The sequence below is a fragment of the Nelumbo lutea genome, chromosome 5, assembly GCF_056320005.1.
Source record: "Nelumbo lutea isolate HS-2025 chromosome 5, American lotus-T2T, whole genome shotgun sequence".
Classification (NCBI taxonomy): domain Eukaryota; kingdom Viridiplantae; phylum Streptophyta; class Magnoliopsida; order Proteales; family Nelumbonaceae; genus Nelumbo; species Nelumbo lutea.
The window spans coordinates 54,398,304-54,426,113 of record NC_142688.1 but is presented as its reverse complement, the minus strand read 5'-3'; the positions used below and the strand labels follow the sequence as shown (position 1 = coordinate 54,426,113).

Genomic DNA, 27,810 nt, shown 5'->3' with positions numbered 1-27,810 from the left:
CCCCTAAAATCAGGTTCAAACCCAAGAATAATAATTAACACTAAGTCGGCACAATAAAAGAACTACTTTGCACTTCCAAATCCAAGTGAAAAGAATAACACTAGACCAGGCCATAAACAATAAGCATAAGAATCATACATAACAAATATGACTAGTTTACAAAGCACAATGCATCCATCACGTATAGACCTCATTCGTTTTCCAAAAAGTGAGGGCGGGGTTAAGTTGGTGGGTCCCATGGAAAAGAAAGAAACCTGCATTCATATTTCAGTATTAGTGGGTCCCATGGAATAGAACAATTCCCGAGCGGATCATTTACCCAAGCAAGTAATACCCTCATGAGACTTGGGTAAATCACTTACCCATCCCCATAGAAAATTGCTATGGGACAATATTGTCCCTTCAATAATGTCACGTTTTTTGGATATAACAGTCATTGTACAACTTTACCTTGGGAAAAAAAGGAACACTGGTAAATGCACTTACCGAAGCAAGTGTTTCCCAGGTAAATGACTTACTGAGACGTGAACAAGGCCATACAGGAATCATTAACATTTAAAATCACATCTATGTGTGCTCCCTGCCAATCAGAAATTATAAATTGCACAAACAGAAATTGGTAAAGGTTATTTACCAAGGGGTTTTCTGATAACAGCTGAAATGGCTAAACTGAATCGCTTATTGCTTTCCCTTTTAACATAAGCTATTAAGGTTGCTTATAAAAAACAGAATATACATTACGAATGTAACCTATCAGGAAAAAATGTCTACATGATAAATTAATTCAGTGGTTTACCAAGGACCCTTCTGGTAACAGCTGAAATGGCTGAACTGAAATGACTTGTTACTTTGCCATAAGCTATAAAGGATATTGTGAGCTCTTTATGGCTGAGGGTGAAATTGGGTTTGAGTACTTTATCCTCAAATATTTTATTATTTAATTATATTATACATAAAAGACAAGACAATAAATCATTCACTTCAGATACTTCAGTTGTTACCAGACGGCCCCTAATAGATATAACCTAAGCATATATATACCACGTACTAGTTAAACATTGTGAAATAATATAACCATTTACTGTAAGCATTAATTATGAGCAACTAATAAAAAACACAAAAATTACAAGCAGTCAATGCCTTCTTTAAAGACCTTGAAAAGGGTCAACTTATTCAAATAAGGAAATATACATCACATTACTTAATTCATTGGATGTATGGTACCTGCTCATATCATTTACAAAAGCTGAAGAAAAGCTATTATTATGGAAAAACAAACTAAAAAATAACAAAAAGGTAAACCATTACCTTGTTCAAGTAGTTCATTTGAGTAATTACACAAGTAATTACAACTAAGGTGAAGGCCCATGTTTGAGGATATATTAACTGATTCATTCCTGAGAATGTTAACTTCAAAGCAATTCCCAGTGCTTTGACACTCATAACCTGTCAGAGCATATCAAATACTAAAAAAGGTAACAACAAAAAACCAGAAAGAGTAAGGAAATAACAACAAAAGAACAGACCAATTCCTATACATACCGACAGAGAACCGACAAGTGAACAAACCCCAATATAGACCATTATATGTGTCTGACCATATTCTGGAATAAAATGGAATATGAGTATAAAAACTGCTGTGATCACCAAAGCAGCATACAAAAGAAAAGCTGCATAAGACATGGATCAATGTGTTAAAATCTGATAAAAGGAAAGGACAAAATATTTATCAAAAACAAGGGAAAGGACAAAAAAACATACAACAGGTGCCAAACATGTAATGTTTGTATTGGGCCCAATACCTGGCTCCGTAGCAAGATCCCATACTTCCTTTACAGACTCAATCTGACGTTCTTGAGGAGCGTGTAGGACAATTGTTGTTGATCCCACAACACATAAAACACAACCAAGGATACCAAAAACATGTAGCCTCTCCCGTAAAATAATATGTGCAAGTGCAGCACTGAAAAGCAATATGGATATTCAGAACCTATAAAAGAGAAACAGGAGGGAGAAAATGACTTGAAGACATGCCTGATAATAATGCTGAGTGCACCAAGAGGGGTGACCAAAATAGCTGGAGCAAATGCATAAGCTGCAAAATTAGCAATTTCCCCAACAATCACTGTTGCAATAACAAGCACCTCATTAGAATTCACATCATTTCTACCTCAAATTCTTCTACACTAAATGTAATTCATATGGTTGACTGAAATGGTCCCCTCAAAAACAAGCCCTTGATGATTGGAACAGTTCAGACAATGACCACATTCATGTATAAGCCATAATGTTCCTCATATCAAAATAGTTGACCAGATATATTAAGTAAACAATGATAGTCAACACAGTATAGGCCATTTCAATCTTCCATTGCCTAGGAAGTGCCCAAGGAAGATGGTACCCCAAGGTCAATTGCAAAACACCAACCAGGGAATGCCCATGATCAAGTTAATCACCTAATGAACACATCAGATGTACCTATTCAAAGTTATTTCCTTATAAATTAAAACTGAACCTTTTTTATCAGTAAATGTAAACATTAATAGTGGAGAAGATAGAATACTAAAAAAAAGTTTCTCAACTCATGGTAAAAAAAAATGAGAACACAACTTGGGAGAAGAATACTTCTTTAGAAGTGATGCAAACCAAAAAGAAGTAAACAGAAGCAGGGATGCATTTTGGACCTTCCCTGAGAAAAAAGGTTATTCATGCATAGGGCCCAAGAGGCTCCTAGAGATTCCACTAGCCTGGACAATCTTCATAGAGGTCCTAGCCAAGAAATAGATCATCTTTGGCATTGGTAAGGGCAATATACTCTAAAATGTCTTAGAATTTGCAAAAACAAATCTTCATTTCCACCAATGGACGAAGGAAGTTTTGCATCAGCAGAAGAAAAGCCTCACTGATACTAGCAGGAAGAGCTATTGCATGGTTTCAGAAGATACTGGAAGGAGCGAAAAGAGCAGAACCAGGACAGGACTGGAAGCACTGCCATATCGAAGAGGGCAGGAAATATTTTGCAGAGAGAAAAGAAAATATAAAAGGTTGATTTATAAATTTATTGGGGTGTACAAGTATTATGGGGAAGACTTGAAACAATTTACTTGTTTTCTGGAAGAAAGAGAAGCCTCAGGGTGGATGCTGGTAGCAAAGGCCATACAGGAATATTCATGCATAGAGCCCAAGAGGCTCCTAGAGATTCCACTAGCCTGGACAATCTTCATAGAGGTCCTGGCCAAGAAATAGATCGCCTTTGGCATTGATAAGGGCAATATACTCTAAAATGTCTTAGAATTTGCAAAAACAAATCTTCATTTCCACCAATGGACGAAGGAAGTTTTGCATCAGCAGAAGAAAAGCCTCACTGATACTAGCAGGAAGAGCTATTGCATGGTTTCAGAAGATACTGGAAGGAGCAAAAAGAGCAGAACCAGGACAGGACTGGAAGCACTGCCATATCGAAGAGGGCAGGAAATATTTTGCAGAGAGAAAAGAAAATATAAAAGGTTGATTTATAAATTTATTGGGGTGTACAAGTATTATGGGGAAGACTTGAAACAATTTACTTGTTTTCTGGAAGAAAGAGAAGCCTCAGGGTGGATGCTGGTAGCAAAGGCCATACAGGAATACTCCAAGATTAACGTTGTAACACAAAAAACTGCAGTTGAGAAAAGAGAAGAAAAGGAACTGGCACAAAGGTCACTTATTAATCCAAGAAGATTAAAGAAAATGACTGTGCTGGAGCCTGGAGGGGGCACTCATTTTGTTACAACGATAGAGAAGCCAAAAATATGGACCAATGGCTCTAAAGGAGTGTGGCAAAAGAGTTAAAAGGGGTGCTAACGGTTACAGGTAAAATGGAGATTTTACCTTTTGAAGGCAACAAGGCTCTGCTTGTACTTCCACAAAGTCTGCCAGAGTTTGCTGAAATCTCGGTGAAGACTAAGCAAGGTATGGCCACGTTACATAGATGGACCTATTCAAGAAATGAAAAGGTCCTGGAAGGCTGGAACCAACAGTAAGTACTAACCTGAGAATTCTGGATTTACCCTTCCATGCCTTGTTGGAAGAAGTTTTCTCTAAGACCACAAAATTCTGTGGAGGAGAAATGGAACTATTGGATGTCTCCAACCTCCATGCTGCAAATGTAAAGTTGGTAAGGGTGAAACCAGAAATGGTACCACAGCTGGTAGAAGTATTTTCCACGGCTGGTAGAAGTATTTCAACTGATGATATTCTTAAAAGCTGGACGGGGGTGGCAGCTTCTGCTCCAGACAAGATTATCATTAATCACATTTCGTCTCCACCAGAAAGAGGGTATTCATCAAACTTAACTGTAGTAGCACTGGAAACCCTGGACTATCAGGAATTGGAGGTGTATTGAGGGATGAAGAGGGAAAAACAATTGCTCTTAAACTCAGGACAGGCAGAGGGGGGGGGGCTCTTAGAGCAGAAGTTTTGGCATTGATGGAAGGCATACAAAGGGCGAACATTGAACATTAGGCAGCTAAATGTGGAAGGGGACTAACAGTTGGTTATAAATTGGCTACAAAGTGAGGAAATGAAGATGTTGATATACAATAATGAAAGAAGAAATTCAGTTGACTAACAAGAGGCATGGAAGTAATTTTGAGTACGTGTAAGGAAGTGCTAAATCTTTTGCTAGCCAAACAAGGGGTGGGGCAAGAGACTCTTTTCTGGGCACAACTTAAGAGAGAGGCTTTGTATTGGGGAAAGGTAGGAGGTTTTATCTCTCATTACTTCTCTGTTATATCTCTTTGTACTATTCTACCTTTTTTTAAAATATTAACAAAATCATGATCTATCCATTGAAACAATGAAACCATAGGCAGGAGTTGTTCTGGGCTTGTTTGTAAAACTGACTTTGTCTAAGGGTCTTCCGTGTGGCCTTTTGGATGGTGACAGTTGCAATCTTTAACTATTATTAACAATGAAAGTTACCGTTTCCTATCAAAAAAATATTAATGAAATCATGCAGTTATTGATCAAAAAAATGAGAACAAAACTGGGCACAATAAGACAAAATTAAGAGAGAGAACTAGGAGACTAAGCCCCAAACCCAACTCTGACATAGCAACATGACTCTGACAAGAGTTGTATTTGAAGCCATTTCTCATCGTTCTCCTTTATAAGCATTATGGGCCTTATACAACCTTTCCCTAATTTGAAGAATACCAAACACCCTTCACCTAATACCTATAGATGGAATGATTTCAAACTCATTTCCCTCTTCTCACCATTCTCCCTTGTTCCATTTTTTTTTTTTTGATAATTGAAGAGGAATTTATTAAGAAAATATGAAAACTGTTACAAGCATCCATTGAGAGGCACGAGGTGCGACCTCCCGTGAAAACCACATAGCACTATAGATAAGGATTACAAGGTAGCCAAGTACAAATGTTCCTTTAAAAACCCTTGTTTAGCAAGATAATCTGCCACAGCATTTGCAGACTGCCAACCCAACACTAACATTCATATTTCTTAATAACCAGTTGGCCTTCTTTGAGAGGTTAATGTAGCACCAAATGACTGAGTTCAGATCTGTTAACCAACCCATAACAATCTTGGACTCTCCTTCAATTACATTCTCCCTTGTTCCATTTCTTATTTTTACTTTTATTTACCTTTCCTTATCTTTGTGTTTGTTTCTTTAGGAAACCTATTTAGTTGCTTCTCAAACCTCAATCACATCGCAATTTTATAAGCACAACTAGGCAATATGACAGAACAGCACAGATTGAATGAGCATTAGTTTAAAAATCATCACCCATTTTCTCAAAAGAAATATCAAAATGTACAATACAAGAATTATATACATGTTAGTGGTAAATTTTTTAGTATAATTTATCACATAATATAATTCACCCAACTAGACCAATAACTGGGTTTTTTTCACATCTCTCTCCTAGGGTGACATACCCCCCCCCCTCAAGTGGTTAAAGGAGAAAAAATAGCCCTCTTGTGAGAATAGGACAAGTGGCAGTGGGACACCTCACAAGAAAATTAATTAATATAAATTTAATTCTTTTAGGGTATGTTGTCCCATTAAATGGGCTCTATTGCAGGCCCATTAAATGCTTATTGCATTACAGACAAGCCCAATTAACTTGGAACCTGTTGTTCACTAAACAGGACTGTAGGCCCTTTTCTTTACTAAAAAGCTTCAGCCCACCAATAGGACTGACTGGGCTTATAAGAAAGTCATTTTTCTTATTTATTATTATTTTCTTAAGCTGTGTCTGAGAGTATCTTAATAACCTGCTCCTAGTCCAACAAACTAAAGGACTTAACATTACAAAACTATTTATATCTTGGGTGTGTGAGCCTGAGATTTTAACAATGCACCAAATTATTGCCCCTTCGTAATCTCTAATAACTAATAATTAAAAAAATTCCTTCTACCATAACTAAAAGTTATCAAAGGCCCATTGTAATTTGCAATTTATCTAACATAAAGAATAAGGTGAACTTACTTGTTATCATGCCTGCCCACCACAGTGGCTCATATAAGTAAGAATAGCCTCCAACTCCTGTAAAAAAATAAGCAAGAATTAATTTTGAATGAGATCATGTACCTCATATAAGTAAGAATAGCCTCCAACTCTTAAGATTATCATGTATATAGTGTTTTAAAAGAGCAAGGCGCAAAAAAAAGCACAAGGGCCATTTTGTGCCCGAGGTGTGAGGCACAAGGTGAAGTGGGCACCTTTTTGAAGCAAGACACAAAAATGCAAGAAGATGTTAAAAAATCGAAAACATGAAAAATATTAAAAACATTATTAGTTAAAAATATAGACTTAAATTTTAAAATGAATATTTTAAAAAACCTATTATCTCAAAGTAAAATACATAAACATAACATGTAAAACATAATTAAAATGATTTAAAAATAAAATCATACATAACATAAAAAACATATTCAAGCATGTAAACTCAATCTCTTTATTTTTTTCCCAATTGCATTACTTCAAAAGCTAATGTGATGCCAAACATTATGCATTGCTGATTCTACAAGCCGCCTTTGTACCAAGCCCCTTGAGGCAAGCCCAAACTAGTCCATATCAGGGTCCTAAATTCTCAACCCTATAAAAAATGTTTTATAACTCAAGAGACTTTTAAAAACATCTTTTATTAAGATGAATGAATGAGCAACATTAGCAAATAGGGGGCTTTTGGAGCATTTCTTTATTTTGTTTGGAGCTAGCTGGAATCCCCCCCCCCCTGACATTGCTAGACAATTATGCCAAAGAATACAAGCAGAAAATTTTTGGGTTCCAAGAACTGCAAATTGTATGGCAGATTACCGAACCATTGAAGGGGTGGATAGACAACAACTATGTTGGTGAGAGTATTCATTGGATCAATTTTGTAGTATTGTTGGAGCTCTTAACGAAGCAAGGAATGTGAAGTGCTTTTTCTACTGTTACTTTATGGGTCTTATTTACATACAAAAACATGTTTACCTTGTACATCAAGCATATTTTTTCTGGTTTCTCAATAAAATTCTACTTTGCTAATCAAAAAACAGTTGTCAATGTGGGGTGGGGGAGTGGGGAAATTGAATTTTTTTGAGTGGGAGACTAGAATTTGATATTGAATCAACAATTTACCATACCATAGGCTGTAGTACAACGCTTAGAGTAACAATTTAACCTATATAGGAGTTCAACATACAAGCTTCAACCTTTGTGTCAACAAGACACTACTATAACCAATAAAGTGAATAGGCTTTTTGAAATATTTCATCTCTTTCAAATTTTCTTGATAAGTTATTTCTTTCAAAAATAACTTATAGGTTAAAATTAGATTTGCATATTCTTATATATTAAGCCTTTCTTTTGTCTTTTCCTCAAAAGTGTTGCTTTTATTCAGGTATGTGCTTCACCTTGGGCCTTGCACCTCAAGCTCTAGGAACCCCCTGCATTTTAGGGCCTGTTTGTTTGCTCTGAAGTCTAACATCTGAAAAGTACAATAATTACATTAAGAGGTATATTGGTATTGGTGAAGTTTTCTTTCCTCTGAACTCTAAATGCAGAGAATGTTGTTCTGAATTCTGAAAATTATCAAATATCCATTTTGACCCCATATATGAGAGCTTTTGTTAGTCTTTTTGGGGGTATCATTGGAAAACAAAAAGTTGTATGATTGCACTTTAAGAAATATGAGATAAGAGGAAACGAACACCTATTTTTCTCTTAAAGTTAAAAGATTCCTCTTAAGAGATAAGAGTTGAGAGGAAACGAACAGGGTTTTAGTTGCACCTTGCTTTTAAAATACAGGGAATCACTTGAGCCCCAAGAGATAAATTATTCAACTCTCAAATTAGAGAAAACTCACCAGAAAACAACATTTCACTTTTATCCTCTCACCTATAATTTGAGGTATAGCTAAATTACCCAAATACAGTAAGGACACAGTTGAACAAGGTGCTGATATGGAATTTAAATTAAAAACTGAAGTATCCAACAAGATACAGCACCTTTCTACCAGGTTTATCAATGCAATGAAGCAATGACTAGTCATTTTGGCTTCTCTACTCGATGTGAGATATTGACTAAGTAACTAGTTGATAAAAAAGGATATTTTCTAAGTTTAACGCATTGATGCAATCTCATAAGTCAATATAGACTACATATGGAAGAAAAAGGCTGGTATTTCATAGTTGTCAAGGCAATGCCTAGGCAATAAGGGACTCTTGGAGGGCCACCTTGCCCAAATTACATATGTATTTATAAGACACCACAAATTACATATGTATTTATAAGACACCACATAATATGGTGTCCATATAGAAGGAATTTTCAGGATTGGAAAATCGCAAATCTAACTGAACTACTTGAGCTGATTTCTCTCCAGCCCCTGGATCTGCTCAAAGAAGATAGTTGGATCTGGACTTGGAGAACAGATGGCCTTTTCTCAGTCAAGTCCTTTGCCACTCATCTGTCGGCAAGTAACTCAGAAGACATGCGTGCTTCCAGAATCTGGAACCCAACCTCTCCCTCAAAAATCAATGCCCTGGTGTAGGCTGCAGCTTTAGATAGGTGTTTAGCCAAAGCCCATCTATCTAAGAGAGGGATTCAACTCCAGGATCAGAGCTGTGTGTTGTGTGGTCAAGCAATGGCAGATAACAGCCATCTGTTTCTGCACTGCCCTATTACTGCTAGAATTTGGAATCATTATCTCTCTTCATTGGGTCTTGCTTGGGCTATGCCAGCCTCAGTGAAGGAGATGTTGTGGAGCTAGGTGTTACAGGTGTTGTCAAAGCTTGCTTCTGCTGTGTCGATGTCCAATCTGGCTGCAGTAATCAGTACCATTTGGGCAGAAAGGAACAAAAGGCTTTTCCATAACATCTACAAAGACCCGGAGGATCTTATATCCATTTCATTTGAAAAGATGATTTCTTGGGAGTCAGCACCGAAGGGTCTCCAGGCTTCTCAGTTCGGGGCTAGGCTGAATTCTAGGAGCTTAAGGCATTTGTAACCTTGTTTTGATTGGGTTGTTCCCCTGCTAAGGTGTTTTCTTTAGGGGGTCCCTTTGAACTACAATTTCTATCTAATAAAAGACACCACATAATATTGTGGATTAATAGGTTTATAGTATTAATATTATTATTCTTATACTAGTTTCTTTTTATTATTTTCTTATTTGTTTGGGTTCAATTGACACAGAAGTCAGTAACACAGTTTGAGCCCTTTAAGGCTTTAAAACCTGAACTGAAAAGTAAGAAATAACTTGAAGATCGTATCCAATTGGAACACAATAACAACCAATGGGACATCATTATCTTCATTACCTTCTTGTTTTTCTTCTCATAAATATGTTGATACTTTGTTTTTCTTTGTTTTGATATGGGGTTTATACTTCTTTTATGAGGATTGTGGTAATTATTAGTTAAAACTTAAAAGATTAGTGCTTATTACTATGAAACCTAGGAAATTACCCTGGGATTTTCATTTATTTATTTTAAGAACTCAATGCCTAGGTGCCCCTCTGTCGCCCATCTTTGCCTTTGCACCTTGAAAACTATGATTAAGTTTACAGTCTTTGTTCTGCAAACAAAAAAAATAAAAAATAAAAAATAAAAAATTAGGATCACAGACTTTGTTTTCCAGAGAAAGAGTGCAACCTTGAATATTTGATATGCCCTTTGTTCATGAAAACTCTGTACGAACATATCACTGATTGGAAGAAAACTTAAAAGAGCTCCTCCACTGCCTCCTTTTATTTTATGCCTTTTTCTATTTTATATGCCATTATCCAACACTGTTCCATCACAAATATTTTAAGCAACAGAATGAATATAACAAAATACAGATATATTCTATATTATTTCTAATAATTAGATATACAAACAAACATTAAAATGACTTTGTGGTTGACTAGCTGTTAATCAACTAGTTGTCCTAGGCAATCACATCATGAGTAACAACCAAGAACCGACTAGTTAGTGATGCAGTAGGTTTGGCCCTCATCTGACTAGTTGACACTTCGATAACACTGTGTTATACAGATTGGATATCTTAAGTATACATAGACCTAGATTAAATATTCTCCTACAGTTATTAATCGTATAGACTCCCTAGGTTCATGCATTTGTTGGTTAAGAAACAACCTAAGTACCTTAATTAATGATCAACTAAACTCAACTAAACCTTAATCCCAACTATGGTCAGCTCACTTGTTAATATAACTCCAACTTAAGAAAATGAATGGCTTAAATGTATATAACCAACTCAATAGTGCACCTAACAACTCACTGTCATTGTGATACCATACTATATACACTACTGTGATTCCACCCCTTTCCCTATACTCATACTATTACTTCATGCACTAAACCTTCTGATGCTTGATCATTGGGCTGTATCACCACAACTTGATGATTTTCCTTTTTTTTTCTTGGGCTAACTCAAGCTTGACCAGCCTGTATGGTAATGGTATCATAAAATGGTCTCTCTAACCAGAACGTTGAATGACATTCAGTCAGATCTCAACCAACTTGTTAGCTAAGTAGCTGTGGGGACTAAATATGAGAAATTAGAAATACAAGGTAGAAGAAAACCCTAGTGCCTCCACAGTTAGCACAATCATATTTGACTTCGCAGACAATCCCTGCATATAGAAGCAAACATAATGCACCATGTTCTCACCGCATCTTATCATGGGCAACATAATGCCATAATTGGACACTTTTTTGCACTTCGCAACCCCCATGATCCAGGACTATTACACGCCCCCACACGCAAAATTTGATAAATCTGACAACTCAAGGAAACAAACGCCATCTTTCACATCAATAACATAGCGAATTGTTAAATATTGACTTGATCTGTACAGCCAGAACATAAAATGTAGAAGTGTAGTCTCCTAAAAAGCCAAATCTTCTATTTTTTAATCAGTAGCGTAGAAAACAAGGATGCAAACACTTTTGCTGGACAGATTACATGCCACAGACACCGTCAAAAGAATGCATTATAGTTCATCAAATTCACCACAAAATCAAACCTTTCGACGATTAGACAGGAACCATTAAAATAAAGAAAACCTACATCACTCCGATTCCCAAATTGCAGTAATTACACGACCAACAAGTCGAACCAAAAACAATAAAATTGGAAAAACTAAAAACATGACTTCGTTTAGGATCAACTTTTTTTACCTGCCCTAATTCCGGTAGCCCCCGCTTTCTTCAAGCCCTTCTTCTTCACAATGAAGCTCGCACCTATAAAGAAACTCGACGACAGTGCCAGAACCAAACCCTTGATGTTGTCTGAGGACATACCCTTGTAAGACTCCATCCAGCTACGAGACCCTTCCGCCGCCATGACTGAAACCCTTGCACCCCCTCGGTCACAAACTCTTCACCGTCCATTTCACTAGATCCATGGCCACACAAATTCATCAGTTAACATCCTTCCTCCCCGCCATTGTCATCTACCAGGCTCCGAGGCAGCAATAGAGAAAGAAGCAACGCTAGGAGTAGATCTTGGAGGAAAAGCGACGGTGGAGATCGAAAGTAACCTTGAGTGCGCTTTTCGGAGATCGGACGGCGCTGCAGGGAAGAGAAAGAGAGAGGGAGAAGTAAAGAAAGACGAGTTGCAGACAAGAACGAAAACTTTTCGAAATTTGTAGATCGAAAGACAGAGGAAATGGAACTATGGAAGCAACCGAACTGGGCAATTCGTTTACTTTATTTTATATTTATTTTAATTAATTAGTTAGTTAATTAATTTAATCCGGATTTTGGTTTAAATACGCACAGTGCGTATTACGCATATCCTCCTTTTATATGACATATTGACATACCCGGACAAGACAACGCCGCGTTCAGCAGACGTACCAACGCACAGCCTGGACGTGGGACGAAGGTAGAGTGGACCCCACTACCACCTTCGTGTGTGTGTATTTCCTTCCGATAGAAGTTAAAGGTAATTAATAAGTGAGAAGTGAGTACAACCGAACACAGGGGTGCTGAGAACTACACTCAGTTCAACTCTTGCAATGCATCGCCACACAGAATTGTTCGACCCTAGAAAAGGCGGTTTTATGTCAAAATTAGGGAAAAAATCTTTTAATGGGCCGCACATGTGCAAAGAATTCAAGGAGTTGCAAGAACTTGTTTAGTTGCATTTGTTTAATTTTAACAAAAAAAAAAAAAGAATGCAATAACAAATCAATTATGCAAATCTTGGATTCTGCGCCCCCAGCTAGAGCTGACAACATTTTTCATGTGTTAGAATAAAAGTCAGGTTTACGTGCAATGCACTATAGACAAGAAGGCAAAAAAGACCCTCAAGATTTTGATAACCCCACTGATGAGGGATAACTTGGTCCGATTTATCAACACCCGAACACATGGAACTGATCTATTGATTGGATGATAATTCAGTATTCTACGCCACTTCAGCAGGTGAGGGCAGCTTAGGTATCTTGGGTATCTCGGTCAAGACTGAGGTTTAAATAGTTTATGATGGCCTAACCTACCAAGGTGATACAATCAATTTTTAAAAGTTAGCTATTTAGTTGTCTTCAATCTTTTCTGAGATCATGTCATACATCTATGAACCTTATCAAACAGATTTGATAAGTCTTATTAATTCATACGAAGTCTACTTTCGAGTGAGGAATGGATTCCTAATAGCACAAGCCGATGATTTCAGAAATGTTTCATAAAACCTACGGCAGATCACCAGCCTTGTAGCATATAAGTTTTTAACTCGCATACTAGATTATTAACTTAAAAATCAAAACACTCACACCGGATAAACCACTTTGAATCCTCTAAACGTCATTCTTTTGCAATTCAAGGGATCAACAAACCAAATATACATCCGAACTACCCTCCAACTAGAGCATCCAGATCGTACATCATCACCACATAGCCATAGAGACTTGCATATGCAGCGCAGGACTGACTGATAGAATCGAAAGGACGGTAAGGTAAATCTAATTTTGAGAGATGTACAGACTCTGAGAGAGAGAAAACCTAAATCTCGTGACACACGGATACAAGGGGATTACGATTGGACGGCTGAGATAGTAGTCTCCGTCCTCTTGGCGCTTGGGGAGGTCAACGTTGTCCACGGTTGCGACTTGTGAATGAAGCTCTTCTCCTTTTTCCGTTCCATGTCTTTGTCGGTAGGGAACCGAACGAATGCCCGAAATCCGAATGCGATTCTTCCACCAATCTGTCTACAGAAATCCATGTCGTCGATGAGTCAACATTTCTCATAAACTAATAAACTAATAGATAAGAAGTGCTACTAAGCAACGACATTATGCAACTCTTGATAGACAACCCCACCGACAAGGGAGGATTCCCTCTAAAACTTGTTCTCTAGTGTATCTTTCACGAGTCCCATCGTATCCGGAGGTGAGGTATCAAAGAATTGCATATGTTCGCTGTTCGCTAAAATTTCTCGCTTCGGTTGGACGGATTTAAACATGGGCCCACAACATTTTAACAAAAGTGAGAAACATGGGCTGCTCTGTCCGTAGATGAAGATGGTGATCCAACCGTGGAAATAGTGCTTGTATGTTTTGTCACCTGGTGGTCTAAAAGGAATCGCCTATTTTATTGCTTTACGAAGTTTCGTATAATGGGACAAACTGTACCGAGTACGTTTTGTAAAGTGTGTTTTGTTGGTGAGAATTGAGAAAGGAATTTACTCACAATTCACCAGAAATGTCACCGGATCGGGTTTGGTTCAACCTGGTCTGACCCAATGTACTCCGACCCGATTATACGAAATGGAAACGCCATCACAATTCAATCCAACCCGTTTAGATGAGATGTTCCGGGTCGGGTTTGTAATGCCACTATTTTAAATCGGGTTGAGGCAAATTTACTCAATCAGGTCAATTGGTTCAATCACTTAGGTCATTATCCAATGGATTGGATCGGCTCGTTTTTGGTACAGAGAAATTGGGGGTGGGGCAGAGAAGAATGAACGTGAGGTCCATTTAGCCATACCACAGCTAACCTGTATAGGTGTCATTTGACCATCTGACAATTAAGCTGTTTTTGGTTGCAAAGCATATTTGCACTGATGTGAAACCATGGTAGTGCAATTGATTTTGGTGCAAATTATGATTATTTTTATTTCAAAATTTATCATTTTAATACAAATAAAGTAAAATAAGATTTGATACAGAACTTGTATTCTTTTCATTTGCACATTGTACTAATGCAAATGAAATTACACTGCAACCAAACACAGCCTTAAGTTCAAAATCCAGTTTTGTATGCTTATTCGATTTGTGATTAACAATAAACTGATACAATGGAAAGATGAGATTAAAATTTTTTAAAAATCAATCAACAGAGATTAAATTTTAGAGAAAGAAGGGTAAGAATGGTACCCTTCTTCTTATTCAACTTTGTTTCTTTCATTTATTTATTTATTTTTTTGTATTTCTTGGTGGTGAGGCAATCGGTGGGTTGTTTTCTGACAACTCTAACAATGTAGGGAATGGTTTCGGTACTTGATTGTTACAACTTCAGATTTGAGAAAAGTGACACCAAATCTACAAGTGGAGTACAGCTTCAAGGGATTCGTGAGCATGCAAGCATAGAGAAAATAATGGGGAAGAAGGTACAGGGTTCACTTCAAGCTCCTACCGTTTTTGCATTCTTTTATTCTTTTACTTTTAGTTTTTAAATAAAGGCAATAGATTGGATCAAGCTATAATTGGTGTCTGATTTTTTTGTTCTTTGTATCTAATCAAATTGGATTTTGGTGGGTTGGGTTTGGATAGGATTCTTTGTAATGAAATCACTTTTTACCAAAAAAGAAAAAAAAAAAAAAAAGGAGTTGGATTGAATTGGATCTCATTTATATGCATATATCACACCCACGTGTGTATTATTTTAATTATATAAAGTTTAAACATCATAAAAATATAAATATATTATCATAAAAGTGGTAATCAGATGGTTTTAATCAAAACCACCGGAGTGTTTGATTGGCCAAATCCTTTCTTGCATCATGCATTTTCGGTATCATCAATTTTTACTTTTGTGCATTTTATTATTGTATTTAAATTCACAACCCAAAAATCCCAGCCAAGGTCTATACCCACTCTATAGCCCTTATCACATGTGCTAAGCTCGGCCGGTCGTGCCAATAATCACCCTTAATAAATGCTTAATCTTGTCATCAGGTGTCATCTTTATCAATCTATTGCATTAAAATTGGAGTAGACCACTTATATACTTCTATTTATAATTTATTTACACTCGTGGATATATTTCAAAATGTCAAATACCCCCATTCTGTACATTGGCATCAATTCTGATACGTGCCATAAATGTACTTTGGGCTTAAAAATTCTAATCCTAGGCTAAACCGTGATTCTCTCAAAATAAAAAAAACATTAATGTATAAATATTAGGGCATCAATTCCCAGTTATCACCTTCTCTACTTGTACGATGGAGTTAAGATTTCTAAAGGTGGACCGAACAGTAAAAACCCCTAAGAACTAAGAATGCATTTAGAGGTGTAAATCAAGTTGTGTTGGAATAGCATGGAATGGGCCATGTTAGGTGGTGCTTCTCCCCCGCTAGGATATTTCATTGGATTGTACCACAAGCTTGGGTCAGGTGAATTGTAGATTGTGCTAGGGTTAGGCTACAAGTTGGGCCTTGAGCTTAGGCTGAACCGAGCCAAACTATTTTTTTTTTGTTGACATTTTGACTTTTTGTCAAGTATAAACTAAAATACTTAACTTTCCTTTGGGTCTTTGGAAACAAATTGGAAAAAAAAATCTAACAAAGAAATAAAAAATACTCAACAAAATACAGAGTGGACAACAAATTAGAAAAAATAAGAATATTATTTTATTTCAATTTAAACAATACAATGGTCAATGGATGAGCGGAATATGGAATAAAATATAAAAAAATAACACAATATAATTATAAATTAAAAAGAAAAAATTACATTGTTGAAAAAATAATGAATAATTTAAATAAAATTGAAAAACAAAATTAAAATAAATTAAAAAAAATGCTACACAATTATTGAGTATACAAAAAAAATTACTTCATCATTTTTCTCTAAATTCAACTTGCACCTCCATCTCTTGACTTTGATTATCTGCTTCAGGTGAAACATCAAGTGTAGTGTCATGCCCTCTGTTGTGGAAAAACCTAAGAAAATAGATTCGAATAACACCCAGATTGAAAGTAAAAGTAGAGATAAAGATAAACAAGGGCAAAGAATACACACAGATTTACATGATTCGGCTTATAGCCTGTTCACAGGCAAAGAAATAACATAAATCCACTATGTAGTTGGCAATGGATGAGAAATATAAAGTTGCACTCACAGAAAACCCCAAGCCCCAAATACACCCAATGTCTAACTCTTATCTCACAAGACTAAGACTTTATGCACAAGAGAGGAAACCCCTGAAATATATCTATTCGTATTCGATTCAGACCTATAAGATGAATATGGATCGGGTCCATAACGTTGTAGGGGCACAACCCCCACACGCCCAATGGTGATTTGTGATGGGCTACAACTTAGGTCTAGAGGCCCAAGCCTTACGCTTCCACTACAAACCACTATTAAATTTTGCCTTCGGGTTTTTCTCAAATTAATTCAAAGTGTATATGAAGCAGGTTACCATAAAGATTTATAGGCACAAACATAACACCCCCCTCTGTCTTGTAATCTAGTTTCAGCATCAAACCAATCTTTAAAGTATATGCACATCTCCAAACTTTCACCATTCATGTAGCTTCTCTTGTCGTTCAACACCCTAGTACTCGTACTAAAACAATGCTTTGATGGAATTGTATACATCGGAGGGATTAGTAGATCACATGCCATAGTGGCAAGGACTAGGACTGGATAATTTTGTCTATATCCACTCCACCAAGCTAAAATATCAAAATTATTCATTTTCATTCGAGTTGAAGGAATCACCTAAGCTAAAAAATTTTGATTGTACATAAAAATTAAGTTTAATAAATAAACTTGTTGATGAAGTGGCATTAGATTTCTAACTCCTACTTATTAGAGACCAAACATTTTGGTTTATACTAAAGAACTAATTGTTTTAGAAGTGGAAATTGTACATGTACAAATTGCAAATTTCCTATTCCCTATCATTTTAAATTCATACTACAAGAAAAATGATGTTTAGCAATGGTTTTTCCATCAACGGACAAAAAAACGGTTGCTAAAAATCACATATAGCAACCGAATATTTTGTTGTGTCCATATGTTCAATTCTCGCATTTAGGTTGGCCACGGTTTTATGGACCGTTACAATACATGCTTTACTTTTGAGACGGTTATAAGTTAACCGTTGCAATACATATTTACTTTTGTTGAAACCGTGGCTGCATGTTTGCGCGGGTTTTTCCTCAAATTTTCATCATCTAACAAAAGAAAATAAGCATTGCCCGCGCATACCTTCCTTCTTGTGCGTCTTTCTCTATCCCCCCCCCCTCTCTCTCTCTCTGCTTCACTCTATCCCCCCCTTCCTTCTTGTGCGTCTTTCTCTATCCCCCCCCCCCTCTCTCTCTCTGCTTCACTCCTTCCGTCTCTGTTTCACTCTTTCCCTCTGTTCGTGCTTCTCAGGTTGTCGGTGTTCAAGGAGTGAAGCGACGGTGAGTTGAAAATCCTCGGGCTTCTACTGGTGTATCTCTCTTCAAGCAACGGCGAGTTTCTCTATCCATCTTCTTCTTCTTCTCTATCCTTCCTCTGTTCGTATTCCTCTCTCTCTCTCTCTCTGTCCTATTCATTTTTTTATGCTCACTTTGACCAGATTACAACTCTGCATTCGGCAGTGTTAAAGCGAACTCCAGGCTTAGGTTCAAAGATCAGAAAATACTCTAGTAGGTTTTTTGGATGGAAGGAGCTTATGAATCACGACGTAGTTTCTCTGATTCAAAGATTAACAAATACTCTAGTAAGTTTTTTGGATAGAAGGGGCTTATGAATATGGATCTGACTTGTATTTGGGGTTTCAATGGGGTAGTTCTCCACTGGAAGTATAGGCTTGTGTTGGACTGGTTCCAGCAAATCCGAACTGGATGATTATGCTGTTCTGTGCGTTCTAAAATATAAACTCAACAGTGAAGCTGGAGTTCAACGTTAGTCACTGGCAATCACAAATTATCAATTTCTGTTTATTCAAACAAAACGGTTGCAGATTCAGACGCCCGTTGACAAGAGTACGATAAAGAGGGTATTTCTATGTGTCTGGACTCATTGATATAACAAGCATGTGTTCTGATTGTAATGATGGAGAAAAAATCGACAGACATGAGAAAAGTGAAATTCTAGCTAGTGGGCATGTTTGGAGTCACCTGGCAAAGAATATTAAGATTCAAGTGACAGATATGCACCGCCTTGAGTAGGGATTTTTTTGAACAAGCTTAGAATTCTAGCTAGCTGGGTTTTGTTTCTTGTGGGCTTTGTCCACTAAGCTTATCCTTTGTAAATGGATGGTCCGTTCTGTCAGCTCAAGCCTATACTAGAAAGAAAAGGAAGAAAGAGAAACTGTTAAATCTTCCAATTCAGTTTTTACTGTAAAGAATTTCCTAGTTGGGCCTCATCAAACAGTATGTGGAGTGTGCTTATATTCTTCCTAACTGAATATAAATTTTCCTTTATCTCTTACAAGCAAGTTTGGTTTGGTATGATCATTGATAATTGCCTTTTGTCTACTAGTTTAAGCCTAAAAACAGTTGTTTCATCTTTACAGGCCTTGTCCTCATCACTTTCCAAGCTGTTTTGGTGCCAACTGTCATTGGAGGTAATCAAAAGATGCTCACTTCATAGTATAATTACATTAATGATTAAAAAATAGATCATTATTGCTCTAATAGTTCCTGTAGCTATTCTACATGATACTGCATTTGCTCTTGGTTATTGGATTTCAAAAATGTTATTTGGTGAATCCACTTCTCGTACCATTTCTATAGAATGTGGGATGCAGGTATTTTGTCTTTGTTTATAATCTGTATATTTTATCGTCACCTGTTAGTGTGTCCAATAATTTGTATGCCATAAACATATATATTATGTTCATAATGCATTGGCATTCATTTAATCCCATACTAGTGAAAATCACTGATACTGGTATCTTTCTGCAATTTACTATCCCTTTCATATTTTTCTGGTAACCTGGAAAGATGAGAACGTTTGCAATTATAATGGCATATGGGCACCATTGAAAGGAGAGGTCTAGGGACCCTTGACTTCAGTTCCATGGATCTTTTTTTCCCCAAATTTAGCATGATCCAGTTATGTCCTAATTAGAGAACTTATTGTAGTTGGGTTTTCTGTGACTTAGATTGATAGAAATTGTGAGTAAACAGCAATTTATGTTAAATAGTGTACTTGTAAAACAGATTTTTTTTGTCCTCACACGAACCTCAGACTACTTTTATATTGCCATAGTGTAGAAATGATACTCTGAGAACCCCTGAAATCAAATAATAGACAGTAGGAAATTATGAAATGTACTTACGAGATTACTGCATGTTGGTTGAGAGTTTTAGGTTTAAGCCTTTAAGGGACTTATTTCCTTTTCCTCTTTTCAATTCGAGCTCCAGTGGCTGACAAACTGGAAAAGAGGATGACAAACTTTCTTTGTAGAGGTTGGACTGACAAGGGGAAAATTCATTTGGTGCTGGTGCAGTGGATAAGATTTTTCTTTCCAAAAGCTGGGTGAGGCTTGGGTATTAGGAAATTAAGGTTGGTGAATCTGCTTGGAAAGTGGTTTTGGCAATTCAATGAATAGAGAAAGAGCTTGTGGAGAAAAAAGCTACCATTGCAGCAAGGTATGGCACAAGAAACATGTAGTGGGACCTGGGAAGCTCTAGAGAATGCTATCAATGCTCCCTATGGAAAGGGGTGGAAAAAAGCTATATCAGTTTCAGCTCAGGTACAAAATACAATGTTGGGAATGGACTTCGGGTGAGGTTTTGGATGGAGACAGTTTTTGGATGGGCCACTTATGGATTTGTTCACATCCCTTTACCTGGTTGCCAGGGACAGAAATGCTTTAGTGGCTGATTGCTACCACCTTATAAACAACCAAGTGGATTGGATTTGGAACCCTACATTTAGAATGATTGGGAGGTTGACCAAATGATGGAGTTGGTTTCCATGATTCCAAGAACTGAAGTTAATGCAAACCAAGAGGACCGAAGAATCTTGAAATTTGACCACCTGGGAAGATTCTTAGTGAAGTCTTTCTACGAGCATCTACAGGGGCAGACTCTCTATGCCTTTCCCAGCTCCAAGGTGTGGCTTCCTTATATCACTTCCAAGGTGGCTTGTGTGGTTTGCGCAGCTGTGCTAGGTAAATGTTTGACAAGAAGTAATTTGATTTGGAGAAGGATGATACTAGACTCCGATGTGTGGTGTCAGTACTAGGGGGAGACTGCAAACCACCTATTATTTCAGTCAGTTTTGTCCCTATGGGCAAGATTCCACAGATGCTTTGGGGTATTGGGATGTATCCCAGCATCAATTTTAGACCTGTTGTGATGATGGAACCGAAATCACATTTCCTCCTCACAGAATTGGTCATCACACCCACCTCACAGCACTTGTAGCTGCACATCAAGAGCATCTCCTGTATTTGTATTTTTCATTCATGGGGAGATGTTCCAAATGCACGGCTGCAAGTGCTGTGGTGTGTGTGAGGACCAGTCATCCAGATTTGATGGAACCAGGTTGGACTAAGCGAGAAAGGGGAAACCAGATTTAGAACTGTAAATGTCTGGTATCATTATGCCATATTGTTACATGGAAACCAGGAAAGTAAATCATTAAAAGAGAAGCAGGAAAATAATGTGTTGGTTACAGTTATATTTCATTTTTAGTGAATGTTTTCAGTTACTTTTGGGTTTGGCCATTAATAATATTTATACCTTAGTGATAAATTTCACTAGAATGGTAGAAATTGTAACTACCACTATCATAATGATAAAAAAAGAAGTCTGGAATCTGCATTGTAGGGCCTGATATTTTGGTATTTTAAACCTAGGTTTAAAACTTCCAGGGACATTGACAATCAAGTGATCAGCATATCATTGTCTTGTAGACTCATATACACAAAGATCGGGTTTTCTGGGTTTCAAAACAACATCTTAAGATGCTGTTAGCAGAATTGCAGACAGAACAGATATGGCACTTAACAAAACAGAAAGGAAAAATAAGATTCATGTAGCTAAACCCCATATAGTTGGGGCAAGGCTTAGATGATAATTTTCTTAGTTATTACTGTAAACGGCAAATGAAAGTTTGATTGCTTTGGTTGTTTATTTTGATGGTATTAGATGGTTTTGGATCGAAAAATAAATAGAAATCTCCTGACTGTTTACTATTAATTATGATTGGGCCTGTATTGATAAATGGTGTATGCTATTAGACTCTTCTTTTTCAAGCATAACTATATTCATTAGATTTAGGTCAGACCTAGATTGCCTTGAATGCTTTGGTATTTAGAGATATTAAAATACTCCTAGGTTCCTTTAAATGACTTCATTTCTGATACTACCATTTTTTATCCTACCATTTTACTTATATATATAACCCATTCTTTCATTCACTTAATAAAATGGCATCATAACTAACAAAAAATGAACCTAAATAACCAATTTCAACTACAAACCTGGATTTCCTCCAGGAGCTCTACTGCATTTCCATCTTCACCAGAAAGAAGAAAGCAAATGCTCACTAGAGCCAAAAGTTCCTGTAGGAAGCAACACCATGGCAAGTGCAGAGGCAGTAAGAACAGTGGCACTCAGCATTTCTAAACGTTGAATCAGCCACTCAGTGGTTGCGAAGTTGTGGAAGAACGGAGTAGAATTTGTGTCAATTAGGTCCAAATTCTTAGCGAAGAAGCGTTCTTCCTCATCAAAAGCTCTGATTGCCATGGCTCCTGCTATTGATTCTGCTAGATGATTTGCTACCAAAGATTTGGTTGTGCCATTTATCCGCATTAACTATTTTGCAGAAGCATAGTAGTACCTCTATGGATTAAAAATTAACTTCTAAAGAGTTAGTTGTTGATGAAAAGGCTATAACAATTATATTTGTGGGAGTGAGTGAGTTTGCTAGTTGAGTCATTTAGTGAGCTTCCCTAAACGACCAAAAAGGCACCATATGTGTTTCTTGCGGGCTCTGCTCATGGGACAAATTTCAGCCCCAAAATACTTGCCACATGTACACAATAAGCCCTTATTTTGGGGAAATTCAAAATAGGGTGGGGTATAGATCTGATGTAACATGAAGATTGAACACATGGCTAATCCAGAGGATCCCCTACTTGGTGATTGGTTTGGATCTGCCAAATCATCTCTTCATGTGGCAGAAACAGGGGAGCTTCTGTTATATATGTATTTATGTATGGATAGCTTTCAGTTCTTCCTGCCCCTGCACTTTGCACGCTTAAACCAGGTGGGTTATGTTAGATTGTTGTGACAGTATGATTGGACCCCAGGAACCAGTTTCATATCCAAGTTAGCCACAGTATAGTGCCCAAAAATTCAAGTTCGGAAGCTATATGTATGGTAGGAAACATGCTGCTTCATACAATTTCTGGGTGACCTTGGTGGGCCTTGGTGCAACGGTTGGGTTGCTCCGTTGTGACTTGGGTGACCAGGTTTGAAATCTTGGAAACAACCTCTTTGTATGAGCAGGGGTAAGGCTGTATACATCTGTCCCTCCCCAGATCCCACATTGGCGGGAGCCTTGCGCCCTGCTATTGTCAGATAAACCATTGCTATAAAGTATTCCTCCTATCACATCTTATTACCTGTAGGTGTATTGTCAGATAAACCATTGGTATAGAGACAAAAAGGACTTGCCAAGTAACAACAGCCAGTACTCCTAGATTGGCATATGAATTAATGGTAGATCCAAAGGTAAACACTAAGCTGAATGGAACATCAAGATCGATGATATTTAAATCGGAAGAGACCTATATAAGAAGCATGGAGTTAAGTTAGACAAATCCCTAAAGCATAGATTTCAGTATTTTATTTTATTTTTTGATATAAATGCTTACCCGGCTCAGTATTCTTCCCAGAGGTGTAGAGTCGTAAAAGGACATAGGTGCACGGAAAAGAGAGTTCTATAGCTGAGAAACTAAGGACTTGGATGTCTGGATACCTAAAGCTACTATAGCAAGAGATCTGATGAACAAAATGAAAACTGAGAAAAATCCAATTGTCGAGTATACTAGGATTAGTTTCAATCTGCTAACATGAGGGTTTTGAACATTTGCAGCTATCCAAGAATTCTGTGATATCAGTCCAGCCACAAAATGAGGTGAGTGAGAATTGCAAGAGAAATGTTGAAGAATTCCTTGTTCTGACTAAGATACAAAATGTATGGCTTGAAATCCATATCTCCTGTTTCTCTCTCTTCTTGCTTAATCAACTGATCTTGTACTGATTCTTTTAACTGTTTTTTGGTATGTCTTCTTTATATCTCTAGAAGAAGTTTCATGTCCCTTGGAAGAAACTACCCCATCCAACCTTTCAGGACCAGCAGTTTCCTTGTGCGCATTGACAAGGTCCAGAAATTCTTTGCTAGTGGCCAATAGCTGGTGATAAGTAGCAGCACGCAGGATTTCCCCACATTAACTGTGAAAATGATAGGTTCATTTTAAAATACACCATACAGTAGCATATAATCTAGGAAATTATAATTTGACAGAACATGACTTTTGATGGAGCAAATTGCAAGGAAAGGATTCATGTAGCTACAGAATTGTTTTGAGAATGAATCCCAAATAGTTGAGATTAAGGCTGAAGAAAGGAAAATGATATTATTTCACAATATGCATTCATAAATTGCTTTGACATCAGTTCATGTACAGATACAACATCCTTCCACCACTATTACCACTTACATGTTAAGCCAAAAACAATTTATTAAACTAATCAGTCACATTAGGTCACTTCTCAGTTACAACTTGGCAATTTAGTGATTTCTGGCAATCAGTTGCATTTTTTTTTGTTTGGGGGGTGGAGAGAAGCCATGAAAAGGCAACACATGAATGATGGATTTTTGTGACAAGCAGCTCCAGGAACTACAAAATCACACCCAAAAAAATGCTAAAAGAAATGAAAAAATAATGAGGCATAGCTCATCCCCTTCTGAGCTGACCTTCAGGGGAGCAGGTCAGTCACTGGTTTTCTTTCTGAGCATTTCAGACTTGAAGACAAGTTGAGGATCTTTAACTTTAACCATTGGTTTTTGTCTTGATGAGGATGTCTCTGAATTTTGCACTTAACAAATTGTCGGTTTACTGATTGGGACGACAGGTTTTCGAACTCCAGTCAGATCATTCAGTTTGATCCCTGTTTCACAATTGGTCATTAATCTGTATTTTGAATGTTAGCTTTGGATGCTGGTCTCAAGAGTGGCTTTGGTCAACCATTTCCTTTATTTTTAAAGTTGTTTGGGTATCAATAACCAATAAATCCATACTGAGTTCAGTTTCCCATTATTGAATTTGTTGCTCCATATTAGCTTTAGTTCATTTTCTTTAAGTTTGTTTGCATTGGAATAATCCCTTGGTAACATCAGTCCCCCCTTTCCTTTTATTGAATTTGTAAAGTAGAGATGATATTAGGTTAGTTTAGCATCTAAGTTGGAATAAACATGAAGGGCCATTTGCTAGCTTCATCTCCTTGTCGCTGCATTGCTCAAGAAGTTTTAATCTCTTGTCATTTCGTGTTTACTTTTGAGGTTTGGTTTTGGATCTGTTGCATACTGGCCAAGTAGAATAAAGATCTCATTTAGGATGTTTTGTTGAATTGCTCTATTATCTTCAGTTTAGGACTGTTAACATATTAAGAGAATCAAGTTGTATTCTTCAAAAAAAAAAATAATAATAATAATAAATAAATAACTTCAGTGACTCTAAAGATCAGATTATACTACTTCAGTGTTGCATGGACTTGGACAATTGAGTTGGAACCTGACTTATTTCCAACTTGGCAAAATGAGAAAACATGGACTTATAGACATTTATAGAGAAGTATATACTATTAAAATAGTTCATATTATTTGAATTTCAACATTATATAACTATAAAAAAGGAGTCTAGAATGTTACCTTTGTTACTAAGTAATGTTTTATAGGAAAAATGACACTCATTTTGTACATTATCTGTTCATTTATGTCAAATAAGCTAGTAGAAGAAAAGGAAATGTTACATAGAAGTGTCCTTCAGGTATATGTGGAGTGTTGGAATCCAATGCGTGTTTGACAGGGACATGTTTTCCATTTACAAGAGTCTATGCAACATTGCACTGCCAGTTATCAAAATCAATAAAGAAACATAAAGCATTTTTTGAGCCCTTATCTCATAAAGTAGTTCCAGTAGATATGTAACTTGAACTCAGTTTGACCAATACTCCCTAAAAATTCCTTTATACGTAATCATGGCAAGCCTATTGGTAGGGCTATGTCATATTGATTGGAAAGCACAAGTTGATTGCGCTTTTACCAATTCAATTAATAGTAATAACATTTTTGTTCATATATAAAAATTCTCACCTTTGATAGACAAAAGACAACAAACTTTTTGGTTATCTAGGATTTTGGCAACAAAAGATGAGGCCAAAAACTGATTAGTCCTAAATTTGCTCTTAGGTTCACAATAAAGGGTAATTATAAGTTTTTTTCCCCCGAATTTATAAAAGAAGAATACATGAGTTGAATTTCCACTAACCAAAATAGAGTCAAATGTAGGAAGAAAATCAACTTGGTGGGTCACTAGTAAGATAGTTTTCCCCGACAGAGCTCCCATTACATATTCTTGAAACAATTCAAATCAAATATCAATACAAATGGTAGCCATAAATGTATAAATTTCATGGAAAATAGAATATGAAATTACATTAAATAGGCTGGTAGCAGTATGTGCATCAACAGCACTGAATGGATCATCTAAAAGATAAATGTCTGCATTCTGATACAATGCACGAGTAAGTTGAATACAATGCTTCTGACCGCCACTAAGATTAACTCCTCTTTCTCCTACTTCAGTAAGATCACCAAAGGGTAGCATCTCAAGGTCCTTTACCAATGAACACTTCTCAAGAACTTCTTGGAGATGCATTTGGATCTTACATCGCATGGGTTAAATCAATGGTAATGTATAATGCATATAAAACTCTTACATTACAATTTAATTTATATATCTAATTATTGACATCAATCCTTATGTATTCATTTTTGTTGAACATGACAGACCGATGTTTATGATCCAAAGCGAAGGTCTTGAGTATGATGCACGTGCATATAATCAACTGTTTAGATGCAATAAGGATAATTTTGTTAATTTTCTTCTTTTTCTGGTGATGAAAAAAATGTATTAAAAGTGTGTATTGAACAAAGATTATTATGAATATTTTGTATAAGTTTGTACAGGTTTTATCATACATGAACATGTGAAATTAATTAATTTTTTTTTTTTTTTTTGTGATGGCATTCGTCAAAAAATCAAATGAGAACTGCACTATTAGCAATGGTTTGATAAAACCGTTGCTAAAGGTTCCATACAACAACTTTAGAAGCGGTTATGTTTTGTGATGACCATTCTATAGCATTGGCCCGGGCAAACGAATGGTTAATACTTTTAGCAACGGTTTTACCTAAAACCATTGCTATTTCTTCTTATTCATCAATAGCCTACATCTATAGCCACGGCTAAAACCGTTGCTATAGAAATTTGTAGCAACGGTACAAAATAAATCCGTTGCAATAATTTTTTTTTATTAGCAACGATTAAAACCATTGTTATACATATATTTGTAGCCATGGTGTACTCCGTGGCTATAGGTTTTAGCCACGTCGATATCCGTCACCAACAAAAAACCGTGGCTAAACCGTTGCTATATTCTTTAGCAATGGTTTTTGGTATCCTTTTGCAACGGTTTTATCCATTGCTAAAGTGGATTTTTCTTGTAGTTATATAAATTATACATTTGAAATAATAAACTATTATTTTTCTTTGTTTTTATTTTCAATTTCAATATTCATATTTTCATAATATTATTCAAGAAAAATATTTAAACCATCTTTCTTAATGATATGATCTAATACTGTAACTAAGCAATAAAGTGGATAAATGTTTTCCAAGTACCTTTTAGTATTTCAATAATATTTTTAAATTGTGAATTTATTCTATATGTTACAAACACTAACCACAAATAATTGATTAGCTAAAATACAACTAGTTAGGTAATTAACACCCAAAAATTCATTAGTTGTATCATAAAAATTTTGCAAAAA

The 27,810-nt window shown here is 36.5% G+C and overlaps 1 protein-coding gene and 1 long non-coding RNA gene across 5 annotated transcripts in view; one reads left to right on the top strand and one right to left on the bottom strand.

Annotated features, from left to right (window-relative positions):
* Window positions 1–12,281, bottom strand: part of LOC148852481 (putative magnesium transporter NIPA4) — a 28,137-nt gene extending 15,856 nt beyond the window's left edge. The window contains exons 1-7 of one of the 3 annotated variants that reach the window (XR_016099073.1): window positions 11,681–12,218; window positions 6,495–6,551; window positions 2,035–2,125; window positions 1,803–1,963; window positions 1,543–1,670; window positions 1,309–1,446; window positions 139–254 (exon numbers count right to left, since the gene is read on the bottom strand). Coding sequence is in view for 1 of the 3 variants with exons in the window: in XM_088943927.1 (XP_088800053.1) it covers window positions 1,309–1,446; window positions 1,543–1,670; window positions 1,803–1,963; window positions 2,035–2,125; window positions 6,495–6,551; window positions 11,681–11,846 (741 nt within the window). In the remaining 2 variants the exon portion in view is untranslated. Of the gene's footprint in view, window positions 1–138; window positions 255–1,308; window positions 1,447–1,542; window positions 1,671–1,802; window positions 1,964–2,034; window positions 2,126–6,494; window positions 6,552–11,680 lie in introns of all 3 variants that reach the window. The other 2 variants (XR_016099074.1, XM_088943927.1) reach the window with 2 other exon arrangements.
* A 5,678-nt stretch (window positions 12,282–17,959) lies between these two features.
* LOC148852480 (uncharacterized) lies at window positions 17,960–26,986 on the top strand. Of its 2 annotated transcripts, none has more exons than XR_016098911.1 (5): window positions 17,960–18,197; window positions 19,247–19,297; window positions 23,788–23,829; window positions 26,563–26,667; window positions 26,768–26,986. It is a non-coding gene; the product is annotated as an uncharacterized LOC148852480 (long non-coding RNA). The 2 variants fall into 2 exon arrangements; XR_016098912.1 differs by lacking the exon at window positions 17,960–18,197 and adding an exon at window positions 18,305–18,448.
* The last annotated feature ends 824 nt before the right edge of the window (window positions 26,987–27,810 follow it).